The sequence below is a fragment of the Parus major genome, chromosome 2 (assembly GCF_001522545.3).
Source record: "Parus major isolate Abel chromosome 2, Parus_major1.1, whole genome shotgun sequence".
In the NCBI taxonomy this organism is placed as follows: Eukaryota; Metazoa; Chordata; class Aves; order Passeriformes; family Paridae; genus Parus; species Parus major.
In genome coordinates this window covers 45,346,650-45,372,381 of record NC_031769.1, presented here as the reverse complement: position 1 = coordinate 45,372,381, position 25,732 = coordinate 45,346,650, and the positions used below count along the sequence as shown (strand labels likewise).

Here is a 25,732-nt window from a genome sequence, read left to right as displayed (position 1 = left end):
CACATTTAAACCACTGTGTCTAGTCAGATTTATGTATCTATCAAATTTTATGTCCCGTGTGCCCCATTAAGTTTTATTGCAGCAAAGATGACATCCAAATGTCCTGATCTGATCAGAAATTACAGCCTGGGTCTCCAAGCCACTGGGATGCAAAGAACACAGCAAGATCCCATTGACTTAACAGTAAGAAGGTGATTATATATAACATAATCTGTCCTTCTGCCTCCACTGGAACCCCACAGTTCTGTTGAGACCATGCACTTATTTCCTCCATTTGTGCCAATTATTCTGTCACGGCTGAAGTCATTGAATCTGAGGTCATCAAAGCCAGACCCTTAACTTCTCCAAACTGGCAGAAGTCTTCTTACTTCAGCCAAGTTAGGATAGTCAAGAGTGTATGAAAGCGAGACTGGTAGGGTTTCTGGAGAACTCCTGTTTCTTTTGCTATTGCACACGTTTCCCGTAGAATACCATTCATGAACTGGAAACACTCCACCTTGGAATGATATTAGATTTTCTGTCACTGTCCTATCATGCAGGAAAGCTGTTTCAGAGTCTGACTACTCTGTTGGTTTGAAAAGGTGAAGTAAAAAGGCACTTGAAAAAAAACAACACTGGCCTGAAAGGGGGGCCAAAAAACTCTATTATATCACTTCAGTTTGCTTCCAACATAAAGTCTCTATTTAGTAGGCATCAGTCCAGTTCGTCCCTAACTATTGGTAATAGTAACTATTACCATTTCTCTAAATAGAGTGAAAAATTGATAATGTGTCTCATCTAAGTTCTTTCAGACATTTTAAATGTAATTGCAACACCTAAAAATATTTCACCTACCTCACTTGTTGCTTGAAGATACATGACCATGAAAGGGAGTGATTGCAATTTGACATGTTCCCACATGCTAGGAGTGTCACAGCAGCAAATCTCTTAGCCTCCAGCAAGCATCAAGTCATCTACTTAACCTGCTTCACAGTGGATTATATTAAACCACATCACCTGGCATTTGCCTCATACACAGATATTTAACTCAGATTAGCAAATAAACTGATTTTGCCTCTAAGCCTTTAGACAAGAGGTTTTAATGGAGTTCTGCACCTCAAGAAACTGCTGCGATCTGCCTTTTCAAGACATGCCAGCAATTCAGCCTGTTCTGAGTTTAGGCCCAAGGAAAGGCTACTCCTCAAAGGCCCACTGCTAAAGAAAATACACAAGCTGTCTACAAACAAATGGGATAAATGAAAATGGTTTACTCACAGCTCATGCACCATCTCATGACATCTTGGCCAGATGGATAGGTCGGAATTAGTTTATATACGGCAGGAGTTGGGTTTTTTTGGTAAGCGTATCCGCAAGATTATGTTGCTTTGCTGCTGAGTGTTGTTCTGTGGAAGAATGGCTGCTGCCTTCTTTTCAGGGCCAGAAAACCTACAAAATTTGGTGCATGAAATAAAAATCTTCATCAGCAGTGTATATTAGTGTCATGACATGCAAAAGCTAGATTATTTTGCTTCAAAATTAAAATAAGCACCTTTTGCCTTGAAAAGGACTATGACAATTAATTGGACAAAAATAGTTTCCTGGGATCTGAAGTTCCAATGGCAGCCACTTAGGTGAATGCAAGTGAGAAACATAACATGTGAATGTTCATCTCAGATAAGGTTTTATTGAGTAAAAGCTAAAGTAATATTAAAGTAATGCTTGATTAACAGTATTACATTGCTAAATAGTGTGTAAGATTGATTTTTACCTTGTAAAAGATAGGCCTTCTCAGGACCATGTTTGTCTTACTGCACTTAAGAATCACAAGGTGCTGTAATAGCAGTTACCTCAAATTACATCAAAATTACATGAAAATTACCTCAAATTACATCAAAGTGCATATCAAGTGTCTTTGATGTGCACTTTTGAAGCACCACAATGATCACAGTTAAAAACACCTTCAATTCCTGGACTTCTAAGATATATTTTCTGCATTTTACTCAGCTCTTAAGCAATTCCCAAAATCTCATGTGCCTTTGAATTTCAGCATGAAGCAAAAGCAAAGATTTAAACTTTGCCTTCCCAATACTAATCTACGTCTGTTGCTCATCCTCCAATAGAGAGAACACAGCCAAGGCAGAAAACTGCGAAGGCTGGGGGTAGGTTTGCCTCTCCAGTGGTGCTCATGCACTGAAGACAAGGTTGCCCTTTGCTTGTCATCTAGGTCCCACCACAGCAGCACAGCCCTAGCCAGACATTGCTGTGTTTGCTTCCAAAATAAAGCCTCTGTTTAGAGACTTTTTGGCATTAGAACCTTGCCCCATAACCAACATGTACCTTCTGATGCAGCAATCCACCCATTAAAAAAAAATAAATAAAAGAAAGAAAAACCAAATCCAAGTCTGGGTTTTAGTTTGGATGCTGACCTTTTTCTCCTTCCAGACACACATATGATTCAAGCACAGAATCATAGAACCATAAATCAGTTTTGGTTGGACAGGACTTTCAAGATCATCAAGTTCCAACTCCCTTGCCACAGGCAGTGACACCTTTCACTAGACCAGGTTGCTCAGTGCTCCATCCAGCCTGGTTTTGGGCACTTCTAGGAATGAGACATCCACAATTTCCCTGGGCAGCCTGTTCCAGTACCTTGCCACCCTTCCAGTAAAGAATGCCCAGTGAGCACCATGATGGGGCCCTCCTTGCATACCCAGCCCCTTTCCCCAACCTCAGTGGCCCCTCAGCTGCATCCTCAACTTGGTGAGAAAAGCAACCCCCTCAGCCTTCCCTCCACCCTGGAGACACCTGCTTCCTGACACCTCATAACCAGCCCACTGCTATATTCCCCCATGCGTGTCTATACACCTCTCAGTCCTAGTATGTGAATCACAGAAGGCTTTGAGTTGGAAAGGACCTTAAAGATCACCTAGCTCCAACCTCCTTACGTGGGCAGGGAAACCTTCCACCAGGCAAGATTGCTCCAAGCCCCATCAAACCTGGCCTTGAATAGTGTCAGGGATGGCGCAGACACAATTTCTCTGGGCAGCCTGTGCAAATGCCTCACCACCCTAACAGTAAAGAATTTCTTCCCTTTATCTAATCTAAACCTATTCTCTTTCAGTGTTAATCCACTCCCTCTTGTCCTGTCACTACACACCCTTGTGCTGTCCCTCTCCATCTTTCCTGTAGCTCCCTTCAGGTGCTGAAGGCCGCAGTTAGGTCATCCCAGAGCCTTCTCTAGGCTGAACAACCCCAGTTCTCTCAGCCTTTCCTCACAGGAAAGGTGCTCTACACCTCTAATCAAGTTGGTGGCCTCCTCTGAGCTTGCTCCAACAGTTTCATGTCCTTCCTGTGCTGGGAACCCCAGAGCTGGATGCAGCACTCCGGGTGGAGTCTCACCCGACCGGAGTGGTGACCTTCCCGCGAGGGAGAAATTACTGGGACGTTGGTATTAATTTTTTTTTTTAACATCGGTGTTTTCAAGGCACAGAACTCCACACGTATTCCCAAGCCCCGGTAAGCCGCGGGTGCCTGAGGCTGCGGCGGGCGGAGCCCGGAGCCCGGCCGGGGCCGTGAGGGGCGGGGGGCCCGTGGCTGCGGGCGCCGGAGGAAGTCGGCGCTCGGCCGGAAACCGGGATGCGGAGGGCGGGGAGGGGGCGTCGCCAGGGCCTCGCCGTCCGCCGCGGCCGTGGCCGGCGCGCCCATGGCCCAGCGGGCGCCCAGGGAGCAGGGGCAGGACGAGGAGGAGGGAGCGGAGGAGGGGGAGGCGGCGAGGGGCAGCCAGGCGCGGGCCAGGAGCCATGCGGAGCCCGCGGCCAGCGGCGGCAGGACCCAGGACCGGCATGAGAGGAAGCGGAAGAGGCAGGAGGCGCAGCAGCTCCAGAAGATCCAGCACCTGGAGTCTTTGTAAGGAGCGGAGGAGGGGAGGCTGCCCGCGGCTCCCGCCCCGGCTCTGTCCTGAGCACACCCCGCCGGCATTTGGGGCTCGTTTCCAGTGCAGGGTTTGGGGTTTTCTGGGGGGGTGGTGATTCTTCTCCCCCTGTCCCCTTAAGGGTGAGTCGGCAGAAAGGCTTCGGGGCCACTTGCAGAGTTGCTTGGTGACTTACGAAGGGTTTGTTGGGGCACAGAAGGGGCTCTCCCGGGTTCCTCCAAGTCTGAGAGATGCAGCATAGGAGCAGAGGTTGTTCCTGGAACGGACTTAAAAAAAAACAAAGAAGGAAAAATAAATTGGGATTAAAAGGTGCTGTAAAAGGTTTATGTTATTTCTCTGGAAAGGAATTACTGTTTTAATGTAATAAAAAGGTCAGAAGGTACACAAGAACATGATTTTGGTTTTTTCTTTTCTGCGTGGAAGTGAAAATCAGTTTGTTGCACCAAACAGCACTCCGAAGTTATTGTTATAAAGATGTGTTGAACATACTTTAACCACCTTTTCCTTGCTGTTCTTTTTGTAATGGTATGATTGTGCCTAGCAATCCTAGATTGTAGGGGGGGTGTGTGTGCGCACAGCTAAGCCAATGAAATGTTGCCTATGCCATCAAACCTATGATGCACAGCCAGTAGAGATGTTTCATGTCCTGCTGAGTTAATACTTGGATAATGTCTGGAAAGTTCTGTTGAAAAGAGTCTTCCATACCGCAGAAGATTTCGGGACTCTGGGCTTGCACAGTACTGTTCTTTTTATCCCATTGAAAAACAAAACCAAAATATCTCCATTCTCTTCTGTGATCACTTTATACTTTCACTAAGGCAGCAGTTTACAGGAAACAGTGTATCTGTTTAAATACAGATGAGATTAGAGCGGGGAAAAACCCCAATAAAAATTCAGTTACACACACCTGCATCTATTTATATATATATTTATATATTTATATATATATTTATATATATTATTCTATGTAATATGTATTCTTTGCCTCCAGGACCATTCTGTATAGCTTTGGCATTTAACTCCTTAGCACATGTGTTTTCTTAGTTGCTGTGCACTCTGTGTAGTACCTGTTTGCTGCTTGGATTTTAACAAATGTTTTATCTACTGTTAACCCCAAAGAAATGCTGCAGAAGATATGCTACTTTGGTCAGTAGGGCTCTGTCTTGAGGTTTAATACACAGAAGATTATTAAATTATTATGTATTAGGTTTGGCTGGCAAAGCTAGATGTAAGGAGCAGTCTGACTTGACATTTTTAGCTGACTATGTCTGTGATTTAGCAGTGCTAGAGTAAAGAAGTCTGGAGACCTTGAAGAGGGGTGCAGCAGAAAAAAGAAGAGAGAATTATGCATGTATGCATGTTGAAGCTAAATCAAATATACCACATATCCCTAGGAAGTAGTTGTGCTCCCACAAGAATATGAATCTGAGGGATGTTTGCAAGAGATGTGTAGTAATATGATAAATGCTGTCTGTCAGCTTGCTGTATCTGTGTTCTGCTGTGGTTCTTGGTTATTAGTTACAAGGTAATATTTAAGGAGAAATGTGAGCTGAAGGTTTTCGCTCAATACCACTGAAAAACTGTATTTTTTCAATTTATTTGTCTGTGCTAAGATGCAGAGTAACAATATTTCTATTGCTTTTCAGCTATGAGAAACCTCCCCCTGGGCTAATTAAGGTTGGTAAATAGCTGTAATTTTTTAGGATTATGAGGGATTTTCACAAAACGTGCTCTTTAGGTGTTTAAGTGTCTGTGTTACCTATATAAATTACAGAGAGATTTCAGAGAATCATTACAAGCTGACCACTTTGTCTTGGTGATCCAAAGTGAAATGCCCAGAATCAGATAGGAGATCAGGTCTTTCATAATCTCTTAGCACACTTCGTGCAGTGTTTAATAGTGTGGATAGAGGGGAGCCTTTTATGGAAAGCAGATTTTTGTTTTGAATAACATCTTTTCAGGATTCTTCTCTATTGCTTAGGCTGAAATAATTCTTTCATCATGATCATTACTTCTGCCAAATTTATATACCTAAGCCATAAAGTAATGCTTTTAACCTAAAGAATAACTGCTCTGTGTTGTAAAGGTTTCCTTGTAATTGTTATGTCTTACTAGCAGGAAGAAGATAACAAAGTCTCTGTTTGTGTTAAGTTTTCATTTATGTTATTTATTTAAACAAATTATTAAATGGATGGGAAGGAATGAAATTCCTGTGCAGGAAAGTTCTGACTGCAAAATTCAAGGGTGAAGAAAAAAAAAAAAAGGGGTCAAGTATTTTAGATCTTTTGTGTGATACAAGGAAAAAAGATAATGGGGAAAATATGTTTCCTGCTAAGTGAAGGTCTAGACCCTTGATTATTAATTCTAAAGTTAAAAAAAAGAAAGCTATTTTATTATCTTTATCTTTCTTCTTTTTTCTTTTTTTTGTTTTTTTTTTTGTAGGAGAATGAAACAAAACCAGAAGACTGCATACCTGATGTACCAGGCAATGAAAGCGCACGAGAGTTCCTGGCACATGCCCCAACAAAAGGGCTTTGGATGCCTTTGGGAAAAGAAGTCAAAGTTATGCAGTGTAAGGCTGAAAATACTCCAGATGTCATTGGACCATCAAGTATCCATCCATTTATGCTGGGGGAGGGCAGAAGGTCTGGTGGACAAATTATGAAGTCTGGATAGATTGACATCATATTGATAAAAAAGCAACCAGTATCTTGAAGGCTGTAATAGCCTTGCATTTTATGGACATTGCATTTATCAGCATACTAGTTGTATCTCTCAGTTTCTTCCAACAGATTGAAAATATTTTGCAGAAATGTGGTTTTGGCTTTTTGTGCTTCTTCTGATCTGTCTCAGAGGTGGAATTCAGTGCTGCTTGTTTTTTTAAAGGTTGGAGATGTAAACGTTATGGACACAGAACAGGAGATAAGGAATGCCCGTTCTTTATTAAAGGCAATCAGAAATTGGAACAATTTAGAGTGGTGAGTATCAATACTGTAGTATTACTGCTTGTATTTTTTAGTACTGATAATGCATAATGTTGCAACTGAAGATAAGCCTATTAGATGATGCTTTATTAAGGACTTTTCCTCTGTCTCTAGTATAATATAGATGCTGAAAATCTCCTAATAAAGAAAAGGCTACAGATGTGGTTGGATGTTTGACTACTGTGCAGAAAATCTACTCTCCAAGAGGAAAATTAATAATTTTTACATATAAATTGGAAATCTTCAAGAACCTGTTTCAACCACTGTATTCATTTTTTTTTTTTTTTGTGATTAAAATGTCAACATAATAAAAAATGTTTAGTCAAGCTTGAGCTGCCCACATTACAGCTGTTTCAAGCCTTCTGCTCTCGCTGTGAACAACCACATCATGAATGCTGTTGTCTAGGTCTGTAATCCAGTCATTGTCTAAAGTCTAATCTCTTGCTACATGAAGCTACATCTCAGTTCTGCAGATTCTTTCTGTGTGATCTCTAACTATTTCTGTTGCTCTGCATCATTAACCTATATTTCAAGCTGTCATCACTTTGTGTCTTATGTCCTCATTTCTATCCTTGAAAAATGTAATCTTGGCTTGGTCTCTCCAGACTCTGGATTCGTACTGATTGTATGCAACTGCCAAGAGTATTTTTAGCCCTTTCCCATGACCAGACTGCTTCTATTCTTCATTTTCCCTCAGGCTTCTTTGTTGCATCAAACTCTTGTTGTTTGTCCAAGACCCTTCATGGTGCATTCCCAACATCTTTCATTTGCTCCTGACATTTCAATTCCCACCTCTGGTCAGCATCTGCCATCTCTCCTCTCTATTGGACTTGTTTGCTTAATCTTCCAACAAAAATGATCACCCCACCTTTTTTCTGCATTCTTGCATGAATCCAACTTAAACGTCTGTGAAGTTTATTTGCTGTCTTCCTTCACAACTATCTTTTGCTGCAATGCCCATTTAATGTCATTTAAGAACCAGTAATGGTAGTGCATAGCATGATAGGACAACTCCAACTTTATTACCCATATGTCTTATATTCCTTGCTCCTATAATCCTGTTTGTTTATATCCAGGTTTTTTAAATGTACTATAAGGGTACAACTCATTATTTTGAATTTGAGTATTCCATCTACATATAGCTATTCCCACAGATCATGTATGGGATTCTCATAGCTGGCTGTGAGTGGAGATGTAGGGAGATAGATACCTAAGGAGAGTCCCCTTCCTGTGAGGTGTAGCTAGATAACCTTTCCCTAAAGCAAATACACCATTTCAGGTGAACAGTGCTAAGTCTGACAGTGAATTAAGAGCTTGCTAAGCATATTCCATCTTTTGATAAAAGCCTCTTGCATTTGGTTGCTTTGGTTTATTTTTTTTAGGAAATAAAACCATTGGTGATAACATTGAATTTCCTGTTTTCCATTTTAAAGGCACATGAAGATCCAATGTATGATATAATAAGGGAAAATAAGCGTCATGAAAAAGAAAAGAGGTGAGTGTGTCTGTAGTAAACTGCATTTTCAATTCAGTTTTTATTTTGGTAATGTGGCACTTACGTAGAGGTGACCTTTTTATAGAAGCTTATTTTTAGCTCAGAATATTTTTTTTAATAGCAGTTTCTTTATGTTGACAGACTAATGCATTTCTACTTTCTAAATAATCACTCTTTAGTACTTCCAATTGCTTTAATTCTTTAGCTTCTGTATTTTTCCCAAAGCAAAGTTTAAAGAGCAGCTGTATGCATTTATGCCATAATATTCAGGTACTTAGTTGTGGTTTTGGTTTAGGCCTGAAAAAAAGTTTATTTTTTTTTGCTTTCACTGGCTTCACTGAGTCAGTTTTGTAAAATTTGCTTTGTCAGAATGCTTTCAGTGGAAATGAATGGGGGATTTAGGAAGGTAGTTCTAGGCACCTGATATTGCTGCTTTTGTGAGGTCATTACTTAGTATATAAAGTGGCAGGTTTTGATGCTTTCATGCTGGAACTGCTTCAGTGGGATAACTGAAGAAACTGTAGGTAGCCCATAGAACAGCACTCTTGGAGAGGAATCCTTGAAGAGAATACAGAAGACAACAATAAAATAAGCAAATACTTTGTCCCACTATCTGCCAGTGATCCTTGAAAGTTCAAAGGAAGAGTGCCTTTCAAAAATACTTCTGCATTGTGGTAAATTGGCAATTACATGCATCCAGAGTGGAGCCTACTCTGTCAGCTTCACTGACATCCTCTCTGTATCAGCAGGGCAATGAATGTCATAATACCCTAGTCCAAATATCCCTCTGTAGGGATAAGCATAGAATTTATCACCGGGTGGGCTAGTGATAGCTGTTGCTTTATTATTTTACACACATAAATAAGCCAACAAGCTAGTCTGCCTTCCCTATCCAATGGGATGGACAGTCCCTGAAAACAGAACGGCTGCTTGTCTCAAAGTAGTTGCTTTTATCAGTCCATGATATTATCTGTAACAAGAGTGTAATTAAGCAAAAGAGGAAGCATTCCCCTGCCCTTTGCATGCAGCTTCCATTCCTCAAGTCAGGGAGGAAAGACGAAAGCTAGGATAAATTACTAGAGGTAGAGGACAGCTAGAAAGGCTTCTCATTCACATATTTTAAATTCAGGATACAGCAATTGAAGCAGCTCCTGGAGGACTCTACCTCAGAATCTGATAGCAGTGATGACAGTGATGAGGATGATGAAGATGGCAGCAGCTCCACTTCCTCAGAACATAAACACAAGAAGAAAAAGAGAAAAAAGGATAAGAAAAAGAAAGAAAAGAAGAAGAAGAAAAAGAGGAAGCATAAATCATCCAAATCTAATGACAAGTCAGAATCTGACTGACAGCAGACACCTGCTGCATGCTCATTGACCTCTCTACTTGTGAACTGCAAGGAAAGATCCAAAGAATGATGAGGAAAACACCAGAAAGGGTTTTATTAAACTTTGAACATACATGCGTATGCATACAGCATCCTACACTGGCATCCTCTTCTGCCCCTCTGCAGTCAGAAAGAAGAAAGCTGCATTAAACCATATCTTTGTGCTGTAAAACCTATGCTGAGAGTCAGCCAGCTTGGTCACATGGGGCCTCTGCCTTGCTGCCCGTGACCAGCAGCAGAAAGCGGCGACCACCAAGAGATCACTGACGAACCTGCAGCATTAGCAGACTCTCTGTTGAAGTGTCTTTACTCCATGAAGTTACTTTATTATATACAAAGCCTCATTATAACAGGACTGCAGTTTGCACCATGCAGAGCACTGAGAGTTCTTTTACAGTGCTTATAATGAGCAGGTTGTACTGTATTTTCTTCTCCGCATATGTGCTGAAGTTCCGTGTACTTATCCTAATATTGGCAGCTAGGGAAATAAAGAGTACTGCTGCAGGGGAAAAATGGTAATCAAGGGGATTTACTTTACAACAAAATCGCACCCACAGCAAGACTTGATTTTTTTTTTTGGTGTGTGTGGGTAACAAAATCTCGAGATCACCATTAATACACAATTCTGAAATGTCTCAAGTGAAACATCTACACTCTCTAAACCATAGAAGTGGGAGCCAAGAGTAATGATGTTAGATATTCAGCTTAACTTGAAAGAGCGTTTAGTTATTTAAAAAGGGGAATTTCACATAAGAAATTAAAAAGATTAATTTCTGCATATTCTTCAGTATCAGTTGTTTTGATACAAGTTGAGGGAGGTTTCCTTTTAAAAGGCTTGGGGGTAATAAATTCTCACTTTTTATGTTTACTAGATTTGATGAGGTAACTTTTTTTAATCATCCCACAAGTATATAAATGTGTAAGACTCTCAAAATAGTTTTCAACTATATGCATGAAGCCACAGAGCAATAGTAAAGATCTTGTAAGCAGGAAGAAGAGAAAAGTCTGTGTATTTAGTTGACCTTACATACTGACCACACTTTTCTTTTAAATAATCATGGAGACTCAACCAGGGAGATGGAGATAGCTATAAACAACATTACAGTAACCAATGCTCTTTGAAACCTCAAGGTACACTAGTACAGAGCTGTGACTTGAGGAAGTAGATGATGGATACTGGTACTGTGCAAAAGGAAAGAAAAAACTAGATTTGCCTTGAAAGAACTTCTCTAGAATTTAGGCTCTGTGGGTATGCTAGGATTAAAAAAAAACCCTCACGATAAAGTGAACATTAACAGCGAAATCAAGGAACCATAGACTAAACTGCATCTAAAATATTTTATTTCCTTCAAAGTTTTGGAAGAGAGGACAAGGGAAAGTATAAATTAAAATGATTTTTCTCTCTCCTACATGACTAAGAATGACTTAGTAAAAGTAAACCCCCTTCCTTGCCCATTCACAGTATGTTCTGAGGAAAAACAAAAGACAAGCAAGACCTACTTAGGAAAAGTATCATATTCTCAGAGCTTGAAGGTAGAGCTGTAATTCTGCTTATATTTAGCAAATCTCCCTATGATGGGATTTACTTGTGGTAGTTCCCTATCAGGATCATCAAACTCTAAGGCCCTTGCTCTTTCACCAGAAAGATTTAACAGCTGAAATAGCATGGGGAGATCTATGATGAACTGATTCTCTTGGCCAGGATAGACAGGGGCTCTGAGAAACCTGGTCTAGTGGGAGGTAGCCCTGTATGTGTGAGGGGTTTGAAACTAGATGATCTTTACTGCCCCTTCCAACCCAAACCATTCTAGAATTCCTGTATTGCCATACTTGGTGCTGAGGTTAATGCATTTACAGATTATTGAACAGATGCTAGAAGACTGATATTCACCTGATGCATTCCAAGAGAACTCTTACTCAGGCTGATTGAGAGCAGGGCGAACTGAGGATCTCTTCAGTTACTTTAGCTTTTGTCATTTAAGATTGTTCTGAAATTTAGTTTAATAAATACAAATTCAGTTTATCATGTGCAATCCCCTGCTTGTTAATAGAAGTCTATCAGGGTTTCTTATTTCAACAGTTAAGAAAAAACAAGTTAGGAGACCATTTCTAACTTGTATCAAATCTAATTTAAATGTTTGAGATGCCAAACCACTTTTCTGTGCCTGACTAAAGGTCTGTTATATCAGTATCTTTCCAATCATGGTTCATGGAAGATGCCTCCACAGCAGAGCATACAAACTCTGCTGTTACTTCAATGAAATGCTGTCTCAGCCTCTACTGCTGAGAGTACCTATAGTGCAGGTAGTTAAAACCATGGGTTAGATTTTAGAATTTAGTGGCCTTGGATGCATTTTTTCTTTTGTATCCACTCACTGCTTATAAACCTTGCCATTTCCCTCAGCAATTAATTCTTCTTCATTATTTATTAATTAATCTGGAGCACTTGGCTTTCACACTTTATTTGTTGAATTTCACACACCTTTAATCTTATACTGGAAGGCATGTGAATAACTGATTGCTGTTTGTACTCCCTATATAATTTCCAGTTTTATAAGCCTCTGTCCTATCCCATGTATGTCTTCACTACAACTCATAAAAGTAGCATTTCAAAATTTAACAGTTTCAATAGACTAAGATTTATAAGAGTGCTTTTAACAGCCAGGGCTGGAGTGCTGAGAAGCATGACTCACATTATCATTTGGCATTTTAAAAAATGCCAAAGCTGTCATTTAAGATGAGTCTTTTAAAAATATGTAAACTAGAGATAAATACTAACACTCCTTTAGATTAATGAAAAACAGTTCTGTATGGAAGTAAATGCAGAAACCAGGATAGAAAGTTACAGTCTTGAAAAGCTGACTAGCCTTATTTTTAAAATCATAGCCATTTAATGTTTTTGTTCAAAAAACATTTTTCTGGCCTTCTTTGTAGACATATATTCCCATTTGAACATTCTGTTGAAGCCCAAGTGATAGTAACATAATTATATAGTCCCATGAAACTAAGCAAGGTAAAATGCAGCTAAAACAAATCTCAAAGGCATCCCAAGTCTTTTATCTTAATGCTCTGCACCATTTTTGTCAAAAAGCTATTTCAGGTAATATTTCTTTATTTCTTTGGCCATTCAATTAGTTGGGGTTTATAGTCTTTTTGAGTGAGTCAGTGGCAGCAAGTCAGGGGAAGCTAAGGACTCTAAAAAAAGGATCAATTTGTTTTTCCCTGGTATGCCTTCAGTTAGCATGCCATGAGTGTTACAGGCTTTTGGGATTTGGGTCTTTTTCTTGCCATTGGCTCTGATCTTCCTTTGTTTGATTTTAATAAAAAGACCTGTAGTTAATATTTTCCACTTATAGGCAGAACACTAGACACTGTGAAAGGAAAAAAAATTATGCCATCCAGGTACTACCAAACTGAAAATACAGAGTTAATACCTGGCAAGCTCAGAGAACCCACAGCTCCACAGCAGCAATTACACCACACCCACTTTGCAACAGAGGTTTCAGTTAGCTACAAATAATGATTTAGAAATACTGAGCCACAGACAGTAAGTCTGTCCAAACAATGCTCTCAGTATGGCAACCCCAGAAGCCTCTAAGGTTTGTTGCTGGTGTGCCAAGCAGCAAATAGATTCTTCAGCTGCCTTTCAGGAGATGCTGCAGGAAGCATGTGAAAACTTCCAAGGCAATGCAGTACTGCGACAGTTACAAGTTTGCAGTACTGCCAGCTCTGCAGTGAGTCACTGGGCAGTCAGTCTGGCTGCAGTGGGAACAGAAGCTGACACGTATGTGCATCTGCAAAACTAAGTATCCCTGTGCCTAGTTACCTGGCTGAATAAAAAGAGCCCAGGCTTGAATACACAGCCTTTGTGAAGCATGGCCATTTGACATACTGGAATATTAGATTCAGCTGTAAGCCAATTAAGATGAAATCCACAAATTGTCTGTGCTTCTGAATGGAAAAAAAAGCCAAGTAGGTTTAGTTTTAAGGTCACAGGACTAGTACTGTTAGATTAGAATACACTGCATATAACCTTATCAAAGAATTATTTCTCAAACACTGAAGCATTCATGCATACTGCTATAAGTATTGGGCACAGCATGGGAATAGTACAAAATATAACCAGTTTAAAATAGCATTTGTTTTGAGACAAAGAACCGTGTAAACTTGCCTACTGCTACTCCCTCATGTCTTCTCAGGAGCATTCACCAGGCCCTAAATTGCTTCTTGCATCTGAGTAGAAATCACACTGAGTAGTACAAGACCTGTAAAAGGATGACCAGCATGATCATTTGGAGTACCCGGCCAGTATTACCCATTTCCAAAACTAAGAATGCCATCCAGTTGTGAGATCATGAATATTCCTTTATCAGATAAACAGCAAAAGATACAGCTAAGGCTATCAGCAGAAATGGGTGTCAAAAAGCTCCATGCTTGCATTCCTCATTTGTTATTTGAGGTTATGATGCAGAGATTCTGAGCAGCACAGAAGCCAAATAAGGATTTTTATTGCATTTATTTTCTTTCATTATTTGAAGTAAAAATAAATTGAAAACTTGTCATCAGAATGACTTCTTTCCCCTAACAGCTTGTGGTAAAGGCTATAGCAGAGCTGTAACAATTAAGCTGCTGGTATTAAAAAAAGTAGATAAGGATCAGTTGGATAGGCAAACATCAGTACTCCTCACTAAGAGTGAAAACAGCATAACTTCATTTGCAGGTCAAACTAGTAATTGGTAGGCACAAAACCTGAACACAGTCACTGGAAATGCAACTTTAATCCATGTAGGTTACTCTAGGACACAGACAGAAAAAGAACATGGGAGAGGAAGCAAAAGACAAGTTCTGTCTGTCCATTCACCCCACCCTTCCTAAGGAAAACCAGATGATTGTTTGGTGGGGGTTTTTTTGTTTCCCTATCTTCACTTTATTTGGGAATCCTTTAATACTGGCAATATTGTATTTATTCTTCTCACACAGTGATAATAGCCTTCATAGTCATGGGGAAAAATTAAATATTTTGGAGCTATCTACCTCATCTAGATCAGTCTGTTACCATTATTCTTAAAACAGCTCTACACAGACCAAATTTTATCTTCTTAGTTCTATAAAGAGACTTCCAGGGACAGTATCAACTGTAAGTCATAGAAGTCATCAGTAAGAAGTCAAAACAGGGCACACCACTAAAAATTTCTGGTTTACCTTTCAGATCCGTCTCTGCAGCTCAGGGTCTCTATAGAGGACTCAAAAATCTCCAGAGAAAAAAGGGAGGAGAGGGAAACATCACATCAACTCAATACTTTAGTTTTAGTCCTCAATCATGAGAGCAAGATCTGAGGAACTGCCTTGAAATTTTAAAACAGCACTTGACTTTTTACAGCTGTAACTATATTCCTCAACATTTTGACAAAAACAAATCCAGCTGATAGAAAAGAATCTTGTACTTACATCCACATCATATGACTATGAGATGACGTGGACAGGCTTCACAATCCTGCAGTTTAAGAACAGGGCAGCAATAACTGTTGTGCTATAATAGTTGTGCACATACATGGCCTTCTCAAGTTTTTTTGCTGCTAAGTAAAGATGGAACACAAGAAGTCTCAAAGTGCAATTCTATGAAATTTATTATTTAAATAGTGGATGTGCTAGTTATAAAAAGGTGGCTTTGGTGTTAAATACTTCATTCCATTTTAATTGTGTCCTCAGTCTTTTCCGTGTCACTTCTTGCCCTTTTAGAGTGAACAGCAACTTACAAAATACACAAGAGGATAATAATCAAATCTTGGTTTTATACAAAACAAATCTTTGGTATTTCCCACCCCCCCCCCCCCCCCCCCTTTTCTTCCTCAATATTTGCAATTATCTTTTCTTAGAGAGGGACTTCCTTGTTCCATGCCCTAAAGGTAAAAAAGAAAAAGAAAAAAATTAAGGTATGTATATATTCTACCTCCAAACTACATCAGTTTGCTTCTAAAGAAAGACTAGATATCAGTGATTGCCTTTTCCTATTGGAGGCAGCAATGGTTGATATTAGAAGTATGTACTCAACTTCCCAGCAAGTTTAAAGCATGCATGAATGATGCTGGGCTTCAGAATATCCCAGCATAACAGATAAGAGTTCCATATGAAGCTCATATCACATTTTCAGTGTACTCTTGTAACTACATTGTTGAATGTATCCAAGAAATATCAATTATTTCTGTGAAAAATATAAGTAGTATTTTGGGATTATGCAAGTCTCCTTGATGCTTTTACTAAAAGCTGATCAGCAATTAAAGGTTTAAGATCAATGTTCAAACAAGCTGGCTTCAGGACTGATGCAAATTTTCACTAGTAAGACACTTCAGCCTGTTTCCAACATTCCTTACGCTTTCAAGATGCAAGTCTAATACTTTGTCTAATATATGACAGAGAGACTATCTTTGGTTCTTATATTTCCTGATGGAATATTTGAGTTTTTTATTATACTAACTTGTTCTTTTTCAGAAAGAAATCTGATCTTTTAGATCTTGTATCTACTGACCCTTTTCAATTTATAACTTTTGACTCTCACAGAAATGTACAAAAGCAAAGCATATTTATTGCTGAATCTACTTCATTCTGATTTTTCCCTCCACTGTTTTTCCTGGTCTTCCTCCAAAATAGCCAGAAGTTCCTATTCCATAAAGTTGGAGATCTTGAAAATTATATATGTACATTTGTGTTATATCAAATTACAAATCATTCAGGCTGAGATACATGAGCAGCTTAAATAAAAGCATATACTGTAGAGTGACACAGGACCCAGCACTTCAAAAATACAGTAAAGCAGCCTGGAAAGCAACTAGACTAAAACAAAACAGGTTTTGGTGTGGGCTTCCTCCCCCATCCTTACATTAAACAAGGAAGGAACCAACCTAACCTGGTCAAAGCTACACTGGCATTCTTAGCAAAGTGATTAAGTGCTCAAAGTTTAGCTTGCTTCCCACCTCCCACCTTGTCTGCATACATAGCATTTGTTATTATTTCACAAACTGTCTGATATCCCTGCAGTTCAAACCAAGAAAGATTAGTCCCCAAGATAGAAAAATGCTTGTAACAGTCATTTTTGTAGCTTGTCACTGTATACCAACCTTTGTGTACACTGTGTTTAGGCAGCTCCCACATTTCTGCTTCTTCCACCTCATGTCTCATGTCTCTGCGTTTTGAACGTGGCTTGCCCATTCTTTTCTTCTTTGGTTTAATCAAAGGTGGGTACACTAAATAATGAGATACAAATGGTGTTATTTCTCCAGTGCATAGTCTCAAGGCAAATTTAACCTTGACTTTCACTAACTGGTCTGTGGTGTTCTCTTTCTCCCTCCCTTTTTTGTACTTGTTTTAATAGCAGATAAAATGGACACCACACATGTCAAGCAAGTCTTACACATCTACAATATTTAATCAGTGTGTAACCATAATTCTGGATGCATTGTGTTTTGGGGCCATAATTTGGATAGGTGTTAATGTGGTAAAGAAGGAGCCTTTTATCCAAGTCCATTGGGATAATTCTGCTCTAGTTCACTTTTCAAGGGTTCAAGACCAGTTGGTGCCATCCAAGTGACCCAATTCATTCACTGTCTTCAAAAACCTTCAGACCTGTGAAGTTATGCATTACAAGTACACTGCTCAGGAAGTCAAATTTAGTGTATCATATTACTGCTAAAGCAATGTATCTTGTTTAGACAAACCGCCTTACTTGCGGGGCACTTGAATTTGAAAAATCAAATACTAATATTGGCAACATTTTTAAAGAGGATATAATTTTAGTAGCACTTTTGAGGCATCCACTGGCACAAGCAGCATTCAGAAACCACCAGTTCCTGCTTCCTAATACTGAATATGCTAACTTCTTCAAACTACCTGGACTGGAAAAAGAGGAAGAATAAGCAAGGAATAGACCAAACATCCTCAAGTTTGCTGTACTACCTATGAATTCAAAGATTTAGAAGACACATGCTAAAAGTTAAAGGTAACTTATTTTAGAACTATTACCATATTTTTATATGTTGTTGTAGAGGAGCCAAGAATAATGCTGCTAAAGTAAAATGTTTTTAACTTTTATAGTGCATGCTAGCATTAAAAAACAAAATAGGAAAGCAATGCAGAGAAAGAGCTCTAAGGAATACACTGTCTACTTGGCTGTTGATGTAGGAAAGCTGATGTATATTATCAGTGAACTGAAGAAAAAAAACATACTGTTCTGAACATAGCCTCACACCCCATCATTTGATAGACTGATCCTGAGATTCTTGAAATGTTCAAGAGGTACATGACCCAGGAGAGTGGCAATACCCACACTACAGCAAATTCTGTAGCTGTTCCAACAGCACCTACACTCAAACACTCTTGAATAGCATCAAAACCAGATCTGAACACCAAGTAAAACAGTAACTATAAAGAAAAAGCAAAACATTCTGCTTCATGAGCTAAGAAAATATCTAAGCTTTTACTTTGTTAAAATAACCGATTTCTTAATGTTTTTCTTAGCTAGATCATAATGATTTGTACTCAATCATTCTTTAGCAGTGTCAGGGAAACTGCTGGTCCATGCTAGTTTGTATGAGCATTGGCATATGAAGCTACAACACAGAACTCCCTATATGTTTTACTGATCAAAATTAGGAGCTACCACTGCATATGCTATTAAAAAGTAGCATTATCTGGATAAAAAAATAATATTACAGTTTATGGCAATAACAGCTTGGCACAAATGAAGGCTTTGCTTTGGCCACATCAAAGCTTTCAATGCTTTGATTTCCTATAATACCTTTAAAAAAACCCAGAAGTAGCTCTGATGCACCCTTATTACCCTGTTTTGGTTTGAGAAGGCTATAAATATTTCCAAGATATACTGACAGGCATTTCATCAATATCAAAGCAGCAAGGATTAGTTTTATTATTTTCAAATCTTCTACAATTATCATATGCTTGCTATTTTGTATCATATCCTTTTGAATGTTCCTTAAGAACAAAAACACAGAGGAAAAGTTGTACCTTGTTCTTTGCTCTTTGCTGGAGGTGAGAAACTACCATGTATTTGGCTGGTAAATCTGGGTTTAGCACCACTTCTAATCCAGTACTCTTCAGGTGGAATCCCCATGTTCTCCCTTAACAGCCTTCCTAATTCAAATTTAAAAAAAAATAAGGTCAGTATTTAGTCTTGGTAATGCTGATGTATTGTTTGATCCACAAGCCAGAATGCAAAGCCAGCTACTGGATCTGATTGTAGGAATCTGTTGAAATAGAAAGTTTTCTGGATATCACACTTAACAAAAATTACAAGACACTAAGTCTACAGATTTTGAACAAAGAAAATGTTTAAGAACACTAATCCTGCTATTAGAAGTAAGTCATGCTGTTTTGGTTGTTTTTCACAAGACAAGACTGTATTAAACAGCAGCCACCTACTGAAATGACCACCTAACCAGTTGCAAACTGATAACTCTTACTCTCAGTTTTGATTAATCCTATTTCTAAGAATATCTACCTTTGATTAAATAAAATGTCCTTTTCCAGGTCAAATTTAATACAATTTCACACCAATTTTCTGAAAATACAAAACTTCTTTTCCTAAAAGAGAGCAGCAGCTACAATTAAAAAAAAAAAAGATTGTTTGACTGCTCTACTGCGGGCAAGTCACACAGGGTCTGTCCAGCAGATGAGAATTAATTTAATTCTGTTCAATGCACCCAGCATTAGTCTGTGATAGGAGAGTCAGACTGTATAAACTTAAATGCAGAGCTTCTAGGATATTAAGCAACAGTAAATACATAATCCAAATTACCTTAAGCTTTACAAATTAATAAATTGCCACCAATGTCAGAGAGTTAAGTATATCAAATATAACACAAAGGAGTTTCTGCATTATTCCCTGCTGGCTGTGAAAATGCAGAGTTCTCATGCAACAGGTAAAAATTTGCAGTAAACTTTCTCTGCTTCAGAAAAAGTATTCTGCATGACTTCTGGCTCTTGGCCAAATTTGAAGCTACAACATGCTCTAATCTTCCCACTAGTTTAAGCTACAATTTGGAACTGCAATTAGGTGTTCTTTGTGTATGCTACTAATCAGCATTTTGTCCTTAGCAATTAGCTCACCTCCCAAGAATTTCCGTAGCATTCGCTGGTGTTCAAGTCCTTCTCTTCTTGTCATAGGCCTCTTTCTTCCATAGTACCCATAGTCACTGTATACAACTTCATCTTGTTCTCTCTTCTTTGGCTTGTAAACTACACCAATGTTTTCAACAAGCCCACTCCTAGTTTTTATTTTCTCTTGAGCCGGCCAGCTAATTAATTGTGCTGGTACAGCATTTTTAGGTGGTTTCCAAAGCACGCTCTCACCAACTTGGTAGAAATTTCCTTTATTTGGCCTCAAGACGCCATATGGAGGGGCTTCTTGAAAAAAATACTCAATTTCATCCATGTCATCATCCTCTTCCTCCTCATACTCATCCTCTCCATCTTCATCTTCCTCTTCTCCCCTCACAGAATATTCTTCAGAGTCCTCAATTTCTGACAAACTCTTAGTTGCTTTTTTGTTGAGAGAATCAGTTTCTTTCCTACTAGAGGACCTAGAAAGGGCTCCCAGCTTTCTACCTTTACTGGAAGCCTCTTTGATCTTTGTGTTTGAAGAGTTGACATCTTGGTCATTCAAACTGTTCACCTGCTCTTTTCCTGCCACTTCATCTACATTAAGGGACCCACCACTTTTAATTTGCTCTTTCTCTAAGCCCTCTGTACTTTTCTGAAAGGTATACATGCTTTTCTGAAGCACATAGTCAGGCACAAAATAAGACACTGGGGCATTATCAATTGATGAGCCTTCCTCTCTAGAGGACATGTCATCAGAAGACAGACTGATTACACTTCGATGCTTCCTTTGTGGCAAACAAACATCATAATTCGTGTCCATACTGTCCAAACAAGCCAGCCAGCTGCTAGAGGGAGAAAACTTCTCAATTGATTTGTCACACCAAATACCTTTTTCTGTCTGACTTTCATTGGTTGCACTGTGGCTTAAATTCAGCTTTTTCTGCTGAAAGTCACTCATTACCTCCACATTAGATGGAAGTAGTCCTGCTTGTTGAACAAAGCTGGGGTCTTCTTGAGAAGTTTTTGATCCTGCAGACCTTTTAGTGCTAGATTTCTTTGTTATTACCACTGGTTGATCTACACTAACAGATCTTGCCAACTCTGTGATTTGCAGTGCCATGGTTTCACCTGGTGGGGATTTTGCCAGCTTTTCTGCATCCAGCTTCACTTCGTTATTTTGGACATCTTTCTCTTGCACAGTTTCAGTACTCAGTTTGGAGGTGACAACAGCTTTTCTCTCATCTAAGGAAGCTCCTGGCAGCATATTCTCCCCTTCACGAGGGCCATATATCATGCCTTCACATGAGCTAACAGAAAATAAGTCATGTGGCACTATGTTCTCTGGAACTGGTTTACCACTTGCCACATCATACAATGGGATTGTTTCTTTAAAGGATTTCCACAGCTGAATAGCTGGAGAGCCATTTCCATATTCAATCCTCACTTCTTCCTTCTCAAAGGCATAGCTTCCAGTAGGAAGATTTCTATACTGTGTAGAGCTGGCAGGGTTCTTATTATGAAACTCTCTGTCTACCACAACAGAAGAGCCAAATGAATCTTGCTTCTCTGAAGTACTTTCGGCCTCTGTACCTATACCAGGAGAAACACAGCCTATATTTCCTGCATCACAACCTTTCGTTTCTGTACGGATATCTTGATGCTTTTTTTGCTTGCTTTCAGGCTGTCTAGGATCAGTCTGTGTTTCTTTTGTCTCCATTTTCTTCCCAGAGCTATTATAATGTCTAAATCTTGTTGCATGATAAAACATAGGGGAAGGTGGGGCAGCATTAAAATAAGGCCTTCTGTTAATTCTTGCATGCACTGGATGCTGTGGAACAAAAAATCCAGGGTACTCATGGAGCGCAACAGAATAAAATGGAAAATACGGATTTCCACTTCGGAAGCCTAGACATTGGTGACAGAAGGAAAAGACAAACATATCATCTTTCTAAAGTAAGTCATTCTGAAACATATTTACTTGCGTAGGACAGCTACAAGGTCAGACACATCAGTAAATAAAACATGCTGCCTTTCAATGCTTAGAAGCAAATCTGGTGCAAAAACTCAGAGAGGGAGTTCTTTGTTAGGGAATAGCTTATCTCAACATCTACGCTTCAACTAGAGCTTGATTTCATCCCTTGGAACATTCAGCAAGTTATTTTCTGTATTTTTTTGGTTATTTTACAGATTATTGCTATAGCATTGTCTTTGAAGGACAGCTCTAGATAGAAGTCCACATAGGTATAGTGCCTACAAGGTGTATTTAACAATATTTTTCTTATTTTCTTAAGCTTACATTTATCCATACCTATCATGCATGCACACATGGAATTCATATATACCCACACATTAATTGCTAAGTATATTCTAGAGCTCTGTGTTTGCAGGATGACCATTACTTAATATTTTTCTCAGCTTCCATTCTCCAGAAGCTGATGTTTTCCACCACACAAGCTACATATTTAAGGAAGAATCAATGCAGTGCTGCAGTCAACAAAAATCTGATTTACTAAGTAGTAGTTAAACTCCCAAAAGGCTCATTAACACAGATACTGCAAGAGTGGAGGAAAGAAGTATGTAACTAAACAAAGATCCCACAGAGAGCTGCTGTTTACCTTACCTGGAGCAGGTACACAGTATGGGCTGTACGCATGACTGAGGTACCATGGGTTTGGATAAGGCTGTTGAGTTGATGGCTGCGCATAAAAAAAGGGTCTTGGGTGGTTTGTGGAATATGATCCACTTTCCGAAGTTGAGGCAGTATTCATTTTTCTTTAAACACTGAAATAGAGACGTGATCATTATCAACCACTTTAAAAGCTACATGACTTAATTATTTTCATGCTCTGTCATAATTTAGCAGACATTCCTCTCCCTGCCCAAAGAAAACATATTCTTCCAAAATAAAGCTGCTGTCTTCTAAACAGAAGGTAAAAAACTGACATTGCTATCAAGGTCAAATAGTTCAGCTGGGCTTTGCTAGGCAAGCTTTTGTACACAGCTCTCAATATTAGTCCTTCAAGGCACCCTTGTAACATACTCTACAGCTGCAGAACTTCAGTAGTCTTTGATGCATACATCTCTGTAACTAATATCACAGCCAATTAAATAAAAAAGCCTTCAGCGAATTAGCCTTGAGCCAGAGCACACATACATGCAAAAAAGGAAGGAAAAAAAAAAAAGGCAAGGCTTCATACAATCAGACATTTAATGCTTCATAAAGAAAAAACTTCTTAATGCTAATGTATGTGTTGTTACACATTACAATAAGAGCTGCATTAATTCAGGGTTTGTACTTTATACTATACTTAAGAACAATGACAGCTAGCTAACATAGTAAACCAAGCATTTCAGTGACACCCAGCTTCCTACGCTTAAACCAAATGATAGGTAGCAAAAACAACCCCACCAAAATCCTTATGTGCAAGTTTGCATTCAAAGCCACATAAGATTCACAAGACAGAACTTCCTCCCACACTTAGATGTCTCCTCAGTTAACTAATACTTGCAAGCAATACAACACTATCACACATAGCTTATGAGCAAGACTATAAGAAATCACAGAATATAGAAGCTTAACTCTTGAGAAGACTTAAGTCCTACAAAGTTATAAAAAGATAAAATTATTCTGAGACCTGTTACAAACTAGCACACAGTTCAGCCTAGAGTTTCAGAATGCTTTAGGAACACTGGAGCTCTCTTCAGTTTCCATCTAGGGTGGCCTGTGTAGCTCTTGAAAGCACCAAAAAGCCTACAGACTTCCTCAGGGCAAAGAATTACTTTGACCTTTGAAAAGGAGAGCAGTGCAAGGAAGAGAAAAAGGAAAAACAGAAAACCAAAACCCCCTACAAGGACTAAGCTATTCCTACCCCCTTAGACCCCAAAAACTCATGTCTAATGCTGTTGCTGCTGCTTACAGCCCAGCAAAACACTAACCGAGTCCTTTGCTCACCCTCTTTATGGCAGGCAGCTGTTACTTGTCCACTCCTCCTCCCACCTGAGGCTCATTTAACAGTGATGCAGGGAACGTTTTTCCATCAGCGTGTGGGAGGAAAATAAAAACACAAGGATAGGAATAGTTGTAAAAGCCTTCAGCTGGTGTACAGAAAGCTGACAGTCTCATCTTGCAGGTGTTTAAGCTGCACCTCTAAGTAAATCTGGTATTTCCCTTTTGTGATGTTGGAAATTACTTTTTTTATTATTATTTTAGAAAAGAAAGGGAAACATTACCAATCTTCTGAATCAAACTGCAGTTAAAAACACTTCTTTCAGGAAAAAAAAATCAGAAGACACAAGGCCAAGTTTACATTTACTTTCAGCATTTACCAGTTGCTCAGTATTGAGTAAAGGGAGCAATGCTCTTCCATTCTAACATGGCTGAGGGGGCTGACAAATGTAATGTTATTTCCATATCAGCAGGAGAAACACTTCTTCCTGTACAGTGTACTCCACTGTGTGTCATGGGAATTTATGAAATGTGAGGCTGCAATTTGACTCTACCCTACATCTTTATAGGAGGTGAGAGTCTGAGCTGCTGCTTTGGAATTGCACACCTCCAAATGAGAGACCACTGGTAGTGGGGCAGATGGAAGGAGATGAAAACACAATGCATGTGCTGTGTAGGCTGATTAGGGAAAAACAAGAGGTATGGATGCTGAGAGACTCTTTGTATTCCTGTGTTGGGAAGTTCACAAAATGTATTTGTTTTGTCTTTCTATAATGATCAGATTAAACACATCCTTCGTACAAAACACAAACTATCTAATGTTTGAGAAGGGTTACTGACCCATTCCTTGCAGACCTTCCCAGCCAAAGCTCATCCTTTCCACTGACAGCAGCACTTTTACTTTGTATGACTTGAAGTGAGAGGACAAAGAGCAACAGATACAAAGTGAGATGGGAAATTTAGGCTAGATATTAGTAAGAAATTCTCTGTTGTGAGGGTGGTGAGGCACCGGAAGAGGCTGCCCAAGGAGGTTGTTGGATGCCCTATACTTGGGAGTGTTCAAGGCCAGATTAGATGAGACTTTGAGCAACCTGACCTAGTGGGAGGTATCCACGCCTATGGCAGGACTCTTGGTGGATGCACCCAAAGAGAAATAAAGAAAATAAGTAACACTGGATGGCTTCTAAAAACGTGTATGTTCTCAGGATTTCCCTTTCTCTCGTACCTTACTTTAGCCCCCTGTGCCCCTGTCACTTCCTTCCATCCTGAAGGAAACCACAGTCCCCACAAAACTCAGGTGAACTTTGCTTTTAGGGCAGCAAACCTACACTCGGCCAAAGGACACTCCAGGATTCCAGGAGGGTCGAGGGACCAGGGGGAGAGGGTGTTAACCCTGAAGCCCACAGGCCTCCAGGTTGCAGCAAGTTTGGAGCACAAGTCCTGTGAGGAGCTGTTGTCCGCCCGGAGAAAAGGAGGCTCGGGGAGGATTTTATCGCTCTCTACAGCTCCCTGAAAGGAAAGTGTAGCCAGGCGGGGGTCGGTCTCTTCTCCCAGGCTACCAGCGACAGGATGAGAGGAAACGGCATCAAGTTTCACCAGGGGAGCTTTAAGCTGGACATTAGGAGGAATTTCTTCCCAGCAGGAGTGATTAGACATTGGAATGTGCTGCCCGGGGAGGTGGTGGAGTCTCGGTCCCGGGAGGTGTTTAAGGGAAGACTGGACGTGTCACTCAGTGCCAGGATGCGGTTGACAGGGCGGTGTCCGGTCACAGGTCGCACTCGGTGACCGCGGAGGCCTTTCCCAAGCCGATGGATTCTGTGGCTCTGTGGGCCGCCGCTCCCAGCAGAGGGCGCGGGGGGTCTCGCTCCACCGGGCGGGCGGGGCCGCTGCCGGGGCG

At 39.8% G+C, this 25,732-nt stretch overlaps 3 protein-coding genes across 3 annotated transcripts in view; 1 reads left to right on the top strand and 2 right to left on the bottom strand.

The window, feature by feature from the left end:
* FKBP9 (FKBP prolyl isomerase 9) overlaps positions 1-1,400 on the bottom strand; it is a 32,728-nt gene extending 31,328 nt beyond the window's left edge. Inside the window, exon 1 of the mRNA XM_015619638.3 lies at positions 1,255-1,400. Coding sequence (XP_015475124.1) covers positions 1,255-1,268 — 14 coding nt within the window. The 5' untranslated portion in view covers positions 1,269-1,400. The remainder of the gene's footprint in view (positions 1-1,254) is intronic.
* A 2,267-nt stretch (positions 1,401-3,667) lies between these two features.
* RP9 (RP9 pre-mRNA splicing factor) lies at positions 3,668-11,809 on the top strand. The gene is made up of 6 exons (XM_015619795.3): positions 3,668-3,885; positions 5,557-5,587; positions 6,353-6,482; positions 6,797-6,888; positions 8,328-8,389; positions 9,519-11,809. The coding sequence occupies exons 1-6, from the start codon at positions 3,683-3,685 to the stop codon at positions 9,736-9,738; spliced, it is 738 nt and encodes a 245-aa protein (XP_015475281.1). The 5' UTR covers positions 3,668-3,682; the 3' UTR covers positions 9,739-11,809.
* Positions 11,810-15,597: 3,788 nt separating this feature from the next.
* On the bottom strand, positions 15,598-22,670 carry LOC107200817. Its single transcript, XM_015619794.3, has 5 exons — positions 22,510-22,670; positions 19,896-21,794; positions 18,795-18,920; positions 16,892-17,017; positions 15,598-15,676 (listed from the first exon to the last, which is right to left on the bottom strand). The coding sequence occupies exons 1-5, from the start codon at positions 22,655-22,657 to the stop codon at positions 15,639-15,641; spliced, it is 2,337 nt and encodes a 778-aa protein (XP_015475280.1). The 5' UTR covers positions 22,658-22,670; the 3' UTR covers positions 15,598-15,638.
* Positions 22,671-25,732: the final 3,062 nt, after the last annotated feature.

Coding starts and splice junctions, on each gene's coding strand:
- RP9 (XM_015619795.3), top strand. CDS start 3,683: ATGGCCCAGCGGGCGCCCAGGGAGCAGGGGCAGGACGAGGAGGAGGGA. Junction 3,886..5,556: donor ATCCAGCACCTGGAGTCTTT/GTAAGGAGCGGA, acceptor ATTGCTTTTCAG/CTATGAGAAACCTCCCCCTG. Junction 6,483..6,796: donor AGAAGTCAAAGTTATGCAGT/GTAAGGCTGAAA, acceptor GTTTTTTTAAAG/GTTGGAGATGTAAACGTTAT.
- LOC107200817 (XM_015619794.3), bottom strand. CDS start 22,657: ATGAATACTGCCTCAACTTCGGAAAGTGGATCATATTCCACAAACCAC. Junction 21,795..22,509: donor ATACTGTGTACCTGCTCCAG/GTAAGGTAAACA, acceptor ACCAATGTCTAG/GCTTCCGAAGTGGAAATCCG. Junction 17,018..18,794: donor AGCAAAGAGCAAAGAACAAG/GTACAACTTTTC, acceptor CTCATTATTTAG/TGTACCCACCTTTGATTAAA.